Source organism: Salmo salar, chromosome ssa12, assembly GCF_905237065.1.
Source record: "Salmo salar chromosome ssa12, Ssal_v3.1, whole genome shotgun sequence".
Taxonomy (NCBI): domain Eukaryota; kingdom Metazoa; phylum Chordata; class Actinopteri; order Salmoniformes; family Salmonidae; genus Salmo; species Salmo salar.
The window spans coordinates 75604951-75622119 of record NC_059453.1 but is presented as its reverse complement, the minus strand read 5'-3'; the positions used below and the strand labels follow the sequence as shown (position 1 = coordinate 75622119).

General features: G+C 42.4%; 1 protein-coding gene across 1 annotated transcript in view; it reads left to right on the top strand.

The window, feature by feature from the left end:
- Positions 1–6954: 6954 nt before the first annotated feature.
- The window catches only part of LOC106565841 (membrane-associated guanylate kinase, WW and PDZ domain-containing protein 1), a 182314-nt gene continuing 172099 nt past the window's right edge, over positions 6955–17169 (top strand). The window contains 1 exon segment of the mRNA XM_014133422.2: positions 6955–7768. Coding sequence (XP_013988897.2) covers positions 7471–7768 — 298 coding nt within the window. The 5' untranslated portion in view covers positions 6955–7470.

Here is a 17169-nt window from a genome sequence, read left to right as displayed (position 1 = left end):
TCCCTCACTAGCTTTAAGCACCAGCTGTCAGAGCAGCTCACAGATCACTGCACCTGTACATAGCCCATCTATAATTTAGCCCAAACTACTACCTCTTCCCCTACTGTATTTATTTATTTTATTTATTTTGCTCCTTTGCACCATATTATTTATATTTTATCTTTGAACTTTCTTCAAACTACAAATCTACCATTCCAGTGTTTTTCTTGCTATACTTTATTTACTTTGCCACCATGGCATTTTTTTTGCCTTTACCTCCTTTATCTCACATCATTTGCTCACATTGTATATAGTCTTATTTTTTTTCTTCTACTGCATCATTGATTGTATGTTGTTTTACTCCATGTGTAACTCTGTGTTTTTGTATGTTGTCGAACTGCTTTGCTTTATCTTGGCCAGGTCGCAATTGTAAATGAGAACTTGTTCTCAACTTGCCTACCTGGTTAAATAAAGGTGAAATAAATTTTTTTTAAAAATTATTTGGCATGAAGCCTCCAGTGATAATCCATGGCCCAGAGCCTCCAGTGATGATCCATGGCACAAAGCCTCCAATGATGATCCATGGCGCGGAACCTGTAGTGATGATCCATGGCACGGAGCCTGCAGCGACGCTCCCTAGTACGAAACCTCCAGCGACGACCTGCAGCCCAGAGCCTCCAGCGGCGGTCTGCAGCCCAGAGTCTCCAGCGACGGCCTGCAGCCCAGAACCTCCAGCATTGATCTACAGTCCGGTTCTTTCGACGACGATCCACGGTCAGGTGATAATAAAGCAGAAGGATCAGCGGGTGGAGCGGGGAGTACGCCCCGAACCGGAGCCGCCTCCTCTGCTGGAGGTTAAAGTTATGTGGACTGCATTTGAGCCGCCATAAACAATTGTCACCCTCCCTTTTGTTTTGTGGTTTCTTTTGTTGTAGGTGCATTCGGAGTCTGCACCTTTGGGGGCGTGACAATTGTTTTGGCGGCTCAAATGCAGAATGATGAACGGAGCAAAGTACATAGAGATGCTTGATGAAAACCTGCTCCAGAGCGCTCAGGACCTCAGACTGGAGTGAAGGTTCACCTTCCAACAAGCAGGGGTTGTTCTTCCTGGGTTTTGTGGGTGATTATATTTTGAATAGTGTTTGTTTCTCTCTGCGTCATGGTTTGTTTTGTCATTTTCAGTTGTTTGTGTATTGCAAAGTTTCACGGATTGGTCCGCTCCTTTAGACATCCGTGACAAACTCCTTTGACCTCATGGCTTGGTTTTTGCTCTGACATGCATTGTCAACTCTGGGACCTTATATAGACAAGTATGTGCCTTTCCAAATCATGTCCAATCAATTGAATTCACCACAGGTGGACTCTTATCAACTTCTATAAACATCTCAAGGACGATCAATGGAAACAGGATGCACCTGAGCTCAATTTTGAGTCTCATAGCAAATGGTCTGAATACTTATGTACAGTGGTCTAAAGTACTTAAGTAAAAATACTTTAAATTATTACTTAAGTTGTTTTTTGGGGTATCTGTACTTTACTATTTATATTTTTGACTGCATTCCTTAAGAAAATATTGTACTTTTTACTCCATACATTTTCTTTGACACCCAAATGTACTCGTTACATTTCGAATGCTTAGCAGGACAGGAAAATGGTCAAATTCACACACTTATCAACCAAAAATCCCTGGTCATCCCTACTGCCTCTGATTTCTTTCGGACTCACTAAACACATGCTTCGTTTGTAAATGATGTTGGAGTATGCCTGTGGCTTTCCGTAAATAAATAAAAAACAAATGGTGCCATCTGGTTTGCTTAATATAAGGAATTTGAAATTATTTATACTTTTACTTTTGATACTTAACTATATTTTAAAGAAAATGCTTTTATACTTTTACTCAAGTAGAATTTTACTGGGTGACTTACTTTTACTTGAGTCATTTTCTATTAAGGTATCTTTACTTTTACTCAAGTACTGTACAATAGTTGGGTGCTTTTTCCACCACTGCTTATGTAAATAAGGTATTTCTGTTTTTTATTTTTAGAATAAGGCTGTTACATAACATGTGGAAAAGGTCAAGGGGTCTGAATGCTTCCTGAATGCACTGTATATGTGCAGCTTATGTAGATCTTTGATGCCATATATCATTGTGTCCATGTATGAACATAAACTGATACATTATTGTCAGGAAAAACAACATCTTAGACCAAATTGCAGACATATTGCTGAGAAAGAGAGTGTGAGAGGGGGAGAGAGAGAGAGCGAGAGAGAGAGCAATCGAGAAAGAGAAGAGTCAGAGACATATAGAGGAGAAAGGAAAAATTAGTGGCCATGGGAGAATGGCCTGGCTGTACGCGTCTGTCTGATTTGGCTGACACAGTGTGACAGGAAGCTGGCACTGGCTCTGCTCGACCCCCAATGAAGGTTAAAGTACATCTGACTAGCACTGGCACACCATGTCACTCTTTTAAAGGGCTCCCTCTCCCTAATGACCCTGGAACTGACAAGCACTAGAGAAGTGATAACAATATCACTTACAGCATATAATGATGACTCTCACCTATCCAGCTTCACCAGATCAGGGGTCCAAGGAGAGGCAGCGAGGACGATGTGTAATGGGACACTTATTATTATTCTGCTTACCTCTATGTGATCATCACTCTGAATGTATTGGTAGGCTGTACAATCTGACTAGAGGTAAATTAAGCGATGCTGCATCTGACAACATCTGGTTGACACTATGGTTAACACTATTTACATACATTCAGAGTGGGAATGTATGATTTAACTCTATAGCCCTGGGCTTGATAAACTGTTCCTGTGTCTTATTAACTGATCTGAGAAGAAGCTACACAGTTTAGGCTTAAAAGCACTCACTACGTTTCCCGTCCCATCCAGGCCAATGGCTTCCCTCCCGTGGGATAGAGAGTACTTTGAATGTTATTTTTAGGTTTGGAAAAGCTCATCTGCTTTTCCCTAGGTGAGAGGCACAGCCCATCTGATTCCATCAAACAACATTTCCTGTTCCTGCGCCTCAGCCCAGCTGTCTAATGCCTGCTCTCTCGCTCTCTTTCTCTCTCTCTCTCGCAGTCTCTCACACCCTCTCTCTCTCACTGTCTCTCACACCCTCTCTCTCTCACTGTGTCTCTCTTTTGCTGTCTATCTCATGATGATGATGGTGTGCTGATGATAAAACTGATGACGTTGACAGTTATCACAATTATGTTTAATATAGCCTATTGTAAAATTCTATACTTGTAGGTCCTATAATGGTGAACACTATTTTAAACCTGTTTTGTGTTTAACTCACATGAAAGAATACACATACCAGAGCTCCATATTAGTAGGGCACAGAGGGGTGTGTATGTCTGTCCATTGGTTTCAGGGGAAGTTCCAGTGAGAGATGTAAGAATGTACCACAAGAAGAACCTGATTTACTGGACTCCAAAGAGAAGAACACATTTATTTCACCTGGCCAAGTGATCTGCATTCCATTCCAAACCAGTAAAAGGCTGCGTTCACACAGGCAGCCCAATTCTGATCTTTATTTCATTAATTGGTATTTTGACCAATCAGATCAGCTCTGAAAAATAGCTGACGTGAAAAAATCTGATGTGATTAATGGAAGGCACTAACGCCGCCATGCTCGTTGGCGAAAGCCTATGGGGAATAAAAACATTTTTTTGGGGGGGGGGTTGGATAAATGCTAAAAATAAGGTCTGTCGTAAACACCTGCTTAGAAGATCTAATACATTTTGTTCAATGATATAATCTTCATCAGCTTATGTCAATGTTTGTGAATTTTGAACCATTTATGTAATCTAAACAAGCACACAAAAGCTTCATAATTCATAAAGGTCATGTTAACTGACTGATGTTATCTCATAATGTATAAGATATTCTAAGCCTCTGTTAATAACCTCAGACCTTATTTTCAGCGTTTATCGGATAAAACATCCTCCATTCAGGTTGCAAGGGTGTTGATTTCCCCCTTAACTAGCCTTAATGGTTAGCCTCCCCTCCCCCAGCCCCACCCCAAAAAACTGGAAAAATATGGGTACTATCTTAATAAAACACAATTTTCCTGACGTTGCACCCGCCGTTCAGCTAGGGTAAACACCAGACTGCTGAAACCTGATCGGTAGCATTAGCCACTCTAGCATGGTGGTGGGAAAATGTGTTTTATTAAGTAGACCTATTCTTCATTTTATTGGGGGGGCGGCTCGTCATTAAGGCTAGTTAAGGAGAATATCGACACCCTTGCAGCATGAATGGAGGATGTTTTATGCATGAGCCGGATACGAGTGTATAGCTGGCTGCAAAGATTCCAGTTAGACGCAAACAATGTAAAAGGAATAATAGCGCCGGCTGGTTGGGCTAGTTAGTAGGATGGGGGGTGGGTATTGTAGTAGGCTACAGTGTATTCGGAAAGTATTCAGAACCCTTGACTTCTTGCACGTTTTGTTACGTTACAGCCTTATTCTAAAATTGATTAAATCCTTCCCCCCTCATCAATCTACACATAATACACCTTAATGACAAAGCAAAAACAGGTTTTTAGCAAATTTCTTTTTTAAAAAAAGCAAAAATGAAATATGACATTTACATAAGTATTCAGACCCTTTACTCAGTACTTTGTTGAAGCACCTTTGGCAACAATTACAGACTTGAGTTTTCTTGGGTATGACACTACAAACTTGGCACACCTGTATATGGAGAGTTTCTCCCATTCTTCTCTGCAGATCCTCTCAAGCTCTGTCAGGCTGGATGGGGAGCGTCGCTACACAGCTATTTTCAGATCTCTGCAGAGATGTTCGATCGGGTTTAAGTCCGGGCTCTGGCTAGGCCACTCAAGGACATTCAGAGACTTTTTCTGAAGCCACTCCTACATTGTCTTGGCTGTGTGCTTAGGTTCATTGTCCTGTTGGAAGGTGAACCTTCGCCCCAGTCTGAGGTCTTGAGCACTCTGGAGCAGGTTTTCATCAAGGATCTCTCTGTACTTTGCTCCGTTTATCTTTCCCTCGACCCTGCCATGTTTGATCCAGAAACGTGACGCTTGGCATTCAGGCCAAAGAGTTCAATCTTGGTTTCATCAGACAATATAATCTTGTTTCTCATGCTCAGAGTCCTTTAGGTGCCTTTTGGCAAACTCCAAGCGGGCTGTCATGTGCCTTTTACTGACGAGTGGCTTCCGTCTGGCCACTCTACCATAAAGGCCTGATTGGTGGAGTGCTGCAGAGATGGTTGTCCTTCTGGAAGGTTCTCCCATCTCCACAGAGGAACTCTGGAGCTCTGTCAGAGTGACCATCGGGTTCTTGGTAACCTCCCTGACCAAGGCCCTTCACCCCCGATTGCTCAGTTTGGCTGGGCGGCCAGCTCTAGGAAGTCTTGTTGGTTCCAAACTATTTACATTTAAGAATGATGGAGGCCACTGTGTTCTTGGGGACCTTCAATGCTGCAGAAATGTTTTGGTACCCTTCCCCAGATCTGTGCCTCGACTCAATCCTGCCTCAGAGCTCTACAGACCATTCCTTCAACCTCATGGCTTGGTTTTTGCTCTGACATGCACTGTCAACTGTGGAACCTTATATAGACAGGTGTGTGCCTTTCCGAATCATGTCCAATCAATTGAATTTACCACAGGTGGACTCCAATCAAGTTGTAGAAACATCTCAAGGATGACCAATGGAAACAGGATGCACCTAAGCTAATGTCGAGTCTCATAGAAAAGTGTCTGAATACTTATGTAAATAAGGTATTTCTGTTTTACATTTTTATATAAATTTGATAACATTTCTAAAAACCTGTTTTTTCTTTGTCATTATGGGGTATTGTGTGTAGATTGATGCAGAAAAAATGTAACGTAAAAAATGTGGAAAAAAGGGAAGGGGTCTGAATACTTTCCGAGCATACACTGAACAAAAATAGAAAACGACATGTAAAGTGTTGGTTCCATGTTTCATGAGCTGAAATTAAAGATCCCAGAAATTTTCCAAATGCACAAAAAGCTTATTTCTCTCAATTTTTGTAGACAAATTTGTTTACATTCCTGTTAGTGAGAATTTCTCCTTTGCCAAGACAATCCATCCACCTAACAGGAAGCTGATTAAACAGCATGATCATTACACAGGATCATTAACTTGTGCTGGGGACAATAAAAGGCCACTCTAAAATGTGCAGTTTTTTCACACAACACAATGCCACAGATGTCTCAAGTTTTGAGTGAGCACGCAATTGGTATGCTGACTGCAAGAATGTTCCAGAGAATTTAATGTTCATTTCTCTACCATAAGCTGCCTCCAACGTTGTTTTAGAGAATTTGTCAGTACATCCAACCGGCCTCACAACCACAGACCACATGTAACCACGCAGCTCAGGACCTCCACATTCGACTTCTTCACCTGCGGGATCATCTGAGTGGGTGGGGGAGGCGTGCTGAGGAGTATTTCTGTCTGCAATGAATCCCTTTTGTGGGGAAAAACTCATTCTGATTGGTTGGCCCTGGCTGCCAAATGGGTGGGCCTTTTTCCTCAAAGGACCACCCATGGCTGCACCCCTGCCCAGTCATGTGAAAGCCATAGATTAGGGCCTAATAAATATATTTCAATTTACTAATTTCCTTATTTGAACTGTAACTAAGTAAAATCTTTGAAATTGTTGCATGTTGCATTTACATTTTTGTTCAATATATAAATAATTGGCCAAATAATATATGTCTATACAAATGTACGTATTAAAAATAAATACATTTACAAATGTATGTCACGCATCAAAAATACATTTAAAAATGCATAAATAATACATTATTTGGCCAAATTGTTATATTTAAAATACTGTATATCCTAAAATGCATCCACAATATATGTTTTCAATGTTGTTTTTTCGTTTGGGAGCATTAGGACCTTGTAATAGGTGTAGCCATGAGGTTATCCCTCTGGACTCCGGAGGGAAACAGGACGCATGCGCTCATTTTACTATCAGCACATCCAGATCGCTACAGCTCGCAGAGTGGGACGAAATGTAACCAAACACACGACAACGTTGTACCTGTTTAAAGGAGCCGTTGTGGTGCCACCAACCAACTCACCTATTATTCAAAGTAAAACCTTCATCGCTTTGATCTTGAACGGGAAATATTTAAAGTGGTTTCATAAAAAAGGAACTGAGAAAGGGTTTGACAAGTGAAGACTGTACGTTTGTGGGACTCTGGCAGCGTTTACTCGGCAAAGATGCTATAAGAGGTTAACAAGATGAGAAAAACAATACCTGCAAATTAAGACCAGCTGCTCAAGACGTCTATAGAAGTGGTCCATCAGACGAGAATGGCTTGATTTTTTTTTGTGTGAACAATGGCCAGCTTTTGACAGCAGCACTCATGCTTCAGGGAAAGAAAAATAAAGTTTGCTGCGTCTGATTTGGATATTGTATTCTGAGACTCGTCTATATTGTTATTAGTCGGCAAGACCACCTGTTTGGTTTGGCATATTCACCATGGCCAAAGTGATCCAAAAGAAGAATCACTGGACCACCAAAGTTAACGAGTGCGCGGTTCTCAAAGACGCTCTGGGTGACTTGAATGTGCCATTGCTGGGTGGTGCAGAGAACGGAGAGTTCGCCTACATCGGACAAGTTAACGAGGATATCGTTATTTACAAAAATGGAAAATTAACAGAGGGGGAGTTGATATTGGAAGTAGAGAACCTATCGATCTCTGGATTGCCTCTGTATGATGTACAGACAGTGATAAATAATTGCAAAGGTCCCATCAGATTGAAAACAGTCAGACAAGGTAAGAGATGAGACAGAAGCAGCGCTTCATTCATTCATCCATATGAAGTGATGTATTAAAAGTGGATGAGGCACACATAGGTTATCCAATAATTATGTCCTGATTCATTTTCAACTTTTCAGAATCCCATTTAAAGTTTTAGTTCTGTCAGATGTACATCCTCATAAATGTATGACCCTGTTGTCCCCACCCACGAATGGACATGTAACAAATGTGTATATATTATTGTTATTTTTCACTGTACCCTGCGATTACATCTGCATCCCTGTGCATGTGACTAATAAACTCAATTATGTATCTATCATTATGTATGTTAGCAACACCCACAAGCCTTGCTTTCAGCGTTTTACTTCTATATGATTGGAGAGTTCAGATGTTGTGGGTCAAATAATATTTGGTCTGTAGACTACCCGTTAGGCCTAAGGCACTTACTGTTCGTTGACTACATCCCAACCTCTCTGCTCATTCCTCAGCAGTAAGATGACAACAGCATTAATTTGCATCATACGTCATTTGAAAGAGCTTAAACTTGATTGCTGACATGCAACACATTTTGAGACTATATCAACAATGGTCTAATGAAATTACTACCAAAATAGTTTTGGGGTGGAATTTTATAATATCAGCAGACAAACAGCAGCTCTGGCCAGTGGGAACCGTTCATGGTCAACTTGACTCAGCCTGGCCATATAGTTTGACACTAAGCCAGTGTGACTGGAACCCAGTGTGTCTTGCAGGCTTGTAGGGATGCTCAGAGCCACAGAGATGGAGTGCTACTCTGGGATCTGACTGATTTCAAAAGTTTGTCCAAAGAGAGAGAAAAAACACATAAAGAGAAATAAAACAAAAATAGCAAAACCATACTCTCTTTTTTCACTTCTATTTGCTCTATACATCCTGAGCACATATGCCTACTTTGTTGGCACAGATTAAGAGCCTCTTGATGGGAAACCTGTACATTAGCATGGCAGTTTCATACCTCAAAATCCCAGTTCAACACATGGTTCTAGTTATGGTGAGTCTCCTCTGTCTATTCGGAAGACTTACAATCCTGCCCATGTTCATAAATTACTTAAGGCAATTATCAGGAATCTGGCCAATCAGCTCTCACTCCAGTCCCAGTGCTCCACCTGGCCCATTTCCAGATCCTGTCTGGAGGAAAGGAGGGGATGCCATGGCGTACACTCACATGACCATATTCCATTTCAGGTTTTAATAATTTACGTTGTCTGGGAATGTTCCTCCCTAATCAGGCTTAATTGGAAAAATATTTTTGGCAAAAGGGCCATCTAGCCAATATTCAGTTTGTTCAAAGCGTCTGTCATTTTCACACCGTTTACGGAATGAAAAAGCAAAAGACTGCTGATTAGGCTATTGTCCAACAGGTCGTGAAGGTTTCTGCATCATCACTTGAGTTCAGGGGACAGGCCGGGCATAGCATGTTTGAGTGCTGATTGAGGCATTTTAGTAACAACCAGCAGTTTATGTGTGCTACTGTTGTGGGAGTGATTACAGTACACACACATGACACTGAGCTGCCGCTGTGTACAACCTGCCATTATGTGGCCATGCTGCTGTATTGACACAGTCAGTAGTTCAGAGAAAATCATTAACTTGATTATGTAATTGGTCAGCGTTTCAAAATGCATTCCCACACTCTATACAGTGTATATTTTACAGGACTCCCGCTGTATATCACAAAGAGAGACATGTCTTTGATTGACATTTCCTATGTAATAATTTGTCTGAGGCTGTGAGGTATCCAGTCTGAACACTAAACTGTATTTGAGGGAAATAGGTTGCAGATTAGATTATTATTATTATGTCCAAGGTTATGATAAAAATGAGTTGTATGTGCGGGTGGCTCTACTCTGGTCTACATATGACACAGTTATCAACATTTCCTGTACACCCCCCGACTTCCCATGAACACATACACACACAGGCTAGCATGGGAGTGGATTACTGTGCCAAGGCTCCCAGAGTGAATGCATGTGTTATTGAGCATGTCCTTGTGTGTGTTTGCTGTATGATCAGTGTGTGGCGCCCCATGGGGCTTGGACTGGGCAGACCAGGCAAACCTGACCATGCAGCATGAAAAACGGGCTCAGGGGTCAGGAAGGAGGTATCTAGTGTCTGGATCATGTCAGAGCACAGCACAGTGCAGGGTAACTCCATGTGATGCTGTTTAATCACTACGCTGGGCTGGCTGACCCAGTCTCAGACACCCAGACTTAGCTTGCAGTCAGTCAGTCAGTCAGTCAGTGGGCTATACAGCCTGTGATCAGTCAGAAGGAAAGGCAAAGCTAAACTCAGTTCATTTACATTGAAGCTTTTTAAGCTTCATCAACATGATGGGTGGCTCGCCTGATGAACGAAGCTGGCTCAGCAGATTTGAACTCGGTTGTAAATCCAGAAGGCAGAAGTTTTCCTTTTTAAAATGTGATGTGAGTATAGCTAGCTGATCCTGTGGTTTAGATTTATAGCAGTGAATTAACTGTAGGTGGTAGGTGGAGAATGTCTTTGCATGTGGAAGCGTTTAGTAGTGGAGTGAATGGTCCGTGAAATGCTATTGTCTGGGGATGGGTATCGTTAAGATTTTAACGGTATTTCTACTCTTACCGATACTGCTTATCAATCCGGTACTTTAACGGTATTCTTATCGATTCTTTTTGTTATTTTTTTACGAAAGAAAATGAAACTAATTAGAACAGAATTAACATTGCTTTATTTTCTGAAATGTAAAATAAATAAATAAACAATTATTTACAGCAAAAAAAACAGCAATGTTTTGAACAAATCACTATTATAGACTATAATGTTGTGGTGATGGAAATGTAAAACAAATGAAATAAACAATATTTTCCTGCAAAAGAATATACAGTGGTATAGAGCAACACAAGTGGGGCATGCAGGTATTTAACAGTTCTTAGCAGTTCTTCTGGATAAAGATCAACATTTTTATTTTACCTTTATTTAATTAGGCAAGTCAGCGAAGAACAAATTCTTATTTTCAACGACGGCCTAGGAACAAATTCTTATTTTCAATGACGGCCTAGGAACAGTGGGTTAAATGCCTTGTTCAGGGGCAGAACAACAGATTTTACCTTGTCAGTTCAGGGATTCGATCTTGCAACCTTTCGGTTACAAGTCCAACACTCTAACCACTAGGCTACCTGCCACCCCAGCATATTTGCCTTCTCTGGCAGAAGTCGGGACCTCTCCTGGCTTATTGTGTTCCCTGCAGTCGAAAATACCCTCTCGCTAAGGGTGGAGGCTTGAGCACAGAGGTAGCTTTTTGCAATGTTTGTGAGGAGGGGCAGAGTAGCTCTCTTCTCCCACCACCACATCACAGGATCTTCAGCCATGGGGATGGGAGGCAGGCCTTTGTAGAGCTCGACCTCTAGGTCAACACGCTCGCTGAGGGTGAGGGATGAGGTGTCCTGTTGGATCGTCAACCTCAACTCCTCCTCTGAGAACATTTCCTCCAAGGCACTCCTTGTTTTGTTCAATGGAGGGACTGTCTCCTCCATTTCCTCTCCTTCAGACTCCTCCTCCTGTTGCTGGTGCTCTGTGTGTCTGTCTGCTCCGGCTCCTCTGGCAGCCCTGGTGTTGCTCCTGTCACATTGGCCTCAACAGTTGTCTTCCTCAGCCTGTCCCAGGTGGCGTCACTCACCGGCCTCCCTTTAAATCTGGGGTCCATTGCTGTGGCCTCATGCAGGCAGGCTTGAATGTCCTCATCCTGATAACGCTCGGAGAGGTAATCCCACTCCTTCTCTTTGATGGTTGCCACAGACGTTGTATCTTCATGCTTCACAGTGAAGTGCTCTTCCAGTTTGTGGAGGATGGGTATGATCTGTCCATAGGTGGCATTCTTTTCACATGACACACACAGTGTGGATGTATAGAGGATTCTCATGAGCTGGACAAACTCCTCAGCCTTATTGAAGTCCCTCGTCCTTCAGACGGTCCAGGTTGCTTTTCACAGTCGTGGGTCCAAGGCTGCTGCTTGGATCGCTGGATACTGCTCCATCAATCTCTATCATTAGATAGAGCGAGTTCCATCTGGTCTTCACATCAAGGATGAGTGAGTGTTGCGGAAGGCCTGAAACAAACAAAAAAAACATACATTTAATTACCGCACACTTGAATATTGAATTAAATTGTTAAATATGGGGATTTCAAAATAATATTTTAATAGATTGAACTGGCTTCTTACCAAGGAGCTGCTGCTTTTCCTTCAAGACGGTTTTGGACATCGAGGATCTCTTGAACCACACGACCACTGCTCTGATTCTGACATTTGGTAGGTTTTCTGCTCTGCCAGATTCAATGTGTGTGTGAAGCATCCTATTTTTAGGATGTGCAGTCACTTGATGGCAACATCCATATTGCCAGCATTATCAACAGTCACAGCTACAATCTTGCTCGGCTCTATCTCAAACTCTTCCAGAATGTCTGAGATCTCCTCTGCCACTACTTTGCCGGTTTGTGATTTGTACACTGCCCTGGTGTGGAGCATCTTCTGTTTTGGCTTGTTTACTGCACTGTAACAGTGAGATAGTGGTCCTGACAGAGGCAGGTCCACCCGTCTGATGGGATGGCCAGCTTTGCCACGTCCTTCAGCTCAGTGATCACATTGGCCTTTTCTACACCATACCAGGTAGGAATGAATGTGTCATTGAGGTAACTCCTAGAGGGAGGGGTATATTTGGGCTTGAGTGCCTTGCTCATCTCCCTACAGTAAAAAAAAGATAATTCAACACATGAAAACTGTCATTATTGAATTATTGTATTGTGGGGTGATGGGACTAACATACAACCCTTTTATACTACTATATCCTAAACATGAATACAACTCAATATATACTGACAGACTGTTACCTAAAGCCCTTGGACTTCACAGGTGCAAAGGGGTGTAGGCCTTTCACTATGAACTTGGTCATGGCTAGGTGTCACTCATTCACTCTCTCCTCAGTCATCCTCCCACTAGCTGCCAGTGTGAAGGGGCTTTGGGCTTGTCTTTGGCTTGGACCAGCGGTATTAGAGGAAGGAGTGGGTTGGGTCATTGTAGTTGCAACTTCAACAAAAATTGTGCAAAATCTTTAAATGGGTGATTGAATTTCTGAACGCACCCACAGCTAAACAATCAGCTTGCTAATGGTTCCTTTTGATCATGAACCCATGTTCTCATAATTGAGTTAACTCCGTGTGTGGGCTCCAGGCTGCTAGCATACATACCTAACGTAGACCAGACAACGACAAATGAACTACGAGCTTGGCAGTCAAAACTGCATTTCTCTGCCTGTACATTATGCACTTTCCATAGATGTTTGGACAGATTGCTCGTGTTTCCGTCCTTACAAGCAAAAGTCTTGTTGCACTTGTGGCAACGAGCATTTTCAGCATCGACTCTGGTGAAGTGTAACCACACTTTTGAATGTTTAGTTCTCTCCACCATCGTCACTAATTAAGAGGTGTGTGTGTGTGTGTGTGTGTGTGTGTGTGTGTGTGTGTGTGTGTGTGTGTGTGTGTGTGTGTGTGTGTGTGTGTGTGTGTGTGTGTGTGTGTGTGTGTGTGTGTGTGTGTGTGTGCGTGTGTGCGCGAGAGAGAGATCTCTCTTCTGCATTGGGAATAGCGAAAATGCATCATAGACGAATGTCTTCATCTTATTGCAAGTTAGAAACGGTTGGTGAGATAAAATGTGCAAGATAACGTTTATGTCGCAATAATAAATAGGAAATGTATTTTCTTAATTTCTCCAGTACCGAAAGCAGAACCGATAACATCGGAGCTTATCGATACTACTGTCTTTCATAATTTAGCCCCAGGGCCTGTTTAATACCGGGTTTCAGTACCCACCCCTACTGTTCTCTACAAATGTACCACCGACCCTCATTAATCCACTAAATGGAACACACTCTTTCTCCTGTCTCTCAAGTTGCTGGTTGTCCTTTTCTCCTACTGATTAGCTCAACTGGAGCCTCTTATGTTGAATGTGAATGGCTACCCTGGAGGTTGTCCTCCTTACACACCCTGGCTGTCAGACTGAGAGAAGGGCTTGTTAATTAGCCCTGCAGACTGTAGTGGATGGCAGTGGGCTCCGGCCCTGGCCCTGTGGTTCTCAGGGCGCTGAGGAGGTTCCATTTTTCCAGGTACTGCTGGCCTTGGCGGAAGGCAGAAATGTCAATGATCAGGGCCAAGGAGTGTATTCAGCATTCAGCTCAGACATGTATTCAGCTCAGTTTCTGTATGATTCATTGTGGGTGTATGAGTGTAGGCCTATAACAAAGTGTGACGTAGTCAACATATACTTGGGTTTCTATGGCGATTGTTCTCATTCATCAATGATCCAGGTTAGTTACCAAGGAAGTGGGAAAACAGTGAATGGGCTCTCAGCTGTTCTCCAGACTCTTTCTGCCTGCCTGGATGGAACGTATTGTGAATGGGCTCTCAACTGTGCTCCAGCCTCTTTTTGCCTGCCTGGATGGAACGTATTGTGAATGGGCTCTCAACTGTGCTCCAGACTCTTTTTGCCTGCCTGGATGGAACGTGTTGTGAATGGGCTCTCAACTGTGCTCCAGACTCTTTTTGCCTGCCTGGATGGAACGTATTGTGAATGGGCTCTCAACTGTGCTCCAGACTCTTTTTGCCTGAGTGATGGAATGTATTGTGAATGGGCTCTCAGCGGTGCTTCAGACTCTTTCTGCCTGCCTGGATGGAACGTATTGTGAATGGGCTCTCAGCGGTGCTTCAGACTCTTTCTGCCTGCCTGGATGGAATGTATTGTGAATGGGCTCTCAGCGGTGCTCCAGACTCTTTCTGCTTGCCTGGATGGAACGTATTGTGAATGGGCTCTCAGCGGTGCTCCAGACTCTTTCTGCCTGCCTGGATGGAACGTATTGTGCCCTTGAGAACCATTTAGATCCATTCTAATTCTGAACACATGATGTTGAGAACTCCTGTCAACAGCCTCTTTGTCACCATGGTCATTCCTTATGGAGGATACAGACGATGGCATTCCTCCAATCCTCATCCCCTTTCCTCTTTATTTCCTGTCTGAAGACAAAGTCACACACTTCTTGTTGAGCGGCTGAGATTTAGATTTTGAGCTCTGAGATATTATTCCCAGTTCTTCTTAGCTTCTCTTCACCACATCCCAGGCATAGGATCACTTGACAAATCTACTCATAAGGCCTCTGCTTATTCCCACATTGTCAATGTGGCTGTCATATCAGCATAATCCTATATCTGGGAGGTATTTCACAGTCGTTTGCAGTTCCACATTGTATATTGCGTATAATGGCTGAGGAGTTTGGGTGTGAGCTTACTGTGAAGCCTTTGACCTCTATGGTATATTTGATTAAATTTGTCCACTGAGCAGTGACATCAGAAGGGACTTGTATTCCATAGTCATTCTACAATCGCACACAATGTTCGTCAGACAGTTCATTTGACCATACTAAAGTTGTGTTCTTCACATCCAACGCATGCAGAAATCTGATAATGTTCATGCCTAGAGCCGAGCGGAGCAGAGGGTGACGCATGCTGACATGGTAAAGACCTCTGTCAGTTCTGCTTTTGTTTACGCTTATGAGATGCAGCAACAGCATCTCTCCAACAGGCATTCTGTTACCAGGAAGTCAACTGAGGTAGATGTTAATAGTCTTGACTAGAGAACGATATCCAGCCGTTATTGGCCTTGTGTAGTCTATCAGCTATTGGGCCTTCTCTCTACATAGCAAAGCTGCTCCTATGCCAGCCACCACTCAGCCACCACTCATAACATGATGCTAAGATATTAGATAGGAGCTAATAGCCGATGTAGCTAGCTAATGTTGTTTTTTTGAACATGCACCATTTTCAGCAACAAGCCATCTGAGGCTAAATGAAGGTTGGCAATAGGTTTAGCTACCTAAGAATCTTCCTGCAAGTTTATGGACCAAGAAAGCTGTAGATCAGGGCGTGCGTGCGTGCTGCGTTCTCACTTCTCAAACTATGGGCAGATTTCAGTCATTCAGACAAAATGTGCATCATCGTTTAATCTTTTTTCCTACCCTTGCTCTCCTTGTTAGATATTATGCACATTTATGGCTTGGTAGCACATGTCATCGCCATTTGAGCTAGTTCTCATAGTAGCAGTAAACAGCTCCAAGTGATATGAGCGATGCAGAGAGATGTGAAAGGGAGCGAGTTACAGCCTTGCTCTATTCACTCGTAGTACTAGGATCAAGTTACAACCCGCCCATTTCTTGACAGATAGCTGAAGTAGCCAATTGAGTTGTTTTGAATTTCATCCTGGCAGCTGAGTTTTCAGAGATGAGTCCTGACAGCAGAAAAAAACTATGTTTACCCGATCACAGAAAAAATACTTGTTTCATAAGCATCCTTGATCACAAATCATGTTACTTTGGACCCATTTGCATTGAATAGATATTATTTTATGATGACCTTCCATACAGGTGTGACATGCTGGAGTGATGCTTCTATGCAAATGTTGATCAGTAAGCTAATATAAGTCCCAAATGGAAGGAAAACAGATTGTTATCTGTAGCACCATAGATTCCACTGATCAGCCAAAATAAGCTCAATCACTCAATGCACACGCTCCTATTGAATGTGCATTCAACCGTATTGTGAGTAGGCCTATGCCATCTTAATTTACACAGTTTATCAAGAGATTTACCAATCAAATACAAGTATTACCATTATGTTATGTAGTTGGATTGGCTTTATTATTTAGATTGATGCATTAATCCATACATGGCTGTCTCTGGGAAATTTAGTAATCCACATTTTCAAATGTAATGATATTGAATATCGGCCTAAAATGTCAGCCATCGGCCTCCTTTCCCTCCAAAAATCAGTATCGGCATCAGCCCTGCATTCAGTTGTGCAACTGACTAGGTATCCCCTTTCCTTAAAAAAATCCATATCGGTCATTCTCTAGTCCTGGCAGCATGGACGTCAGCAATGAGTACGTTTACATGCACAGTAATAATTTGATATTAAACTGATTATGGCAGTAGGCAGATTATGCAATAGTCATATAAACACCTTAATCTGTTTATCTTAATCGGCGTAAAATCAATCATGCATTGGCACAAATCTCTCCGTAAACCATGCGTTTGATCATTTCAATGCAAGGTGTGAGATTTTTCAGTATGAAAGTTTGCTAGAGAGTGTGGGTAAATGTACGCACAGCCATGACCATACGTGTGCACAGTGCCAAGTGGTGGAATAAGAGAACTGTTTTTTGAGCAAAGAATAGGGAAATTCACTTAATGTACAAAACACCTTTCCGTGACAGACTGACCAGGTGAAAGCTATGATACCTTATTGATGGCACCTGTTAAATCAACTTCAATCAGAGTAGATGAAGGGGTGTAGACAGGTTAAAT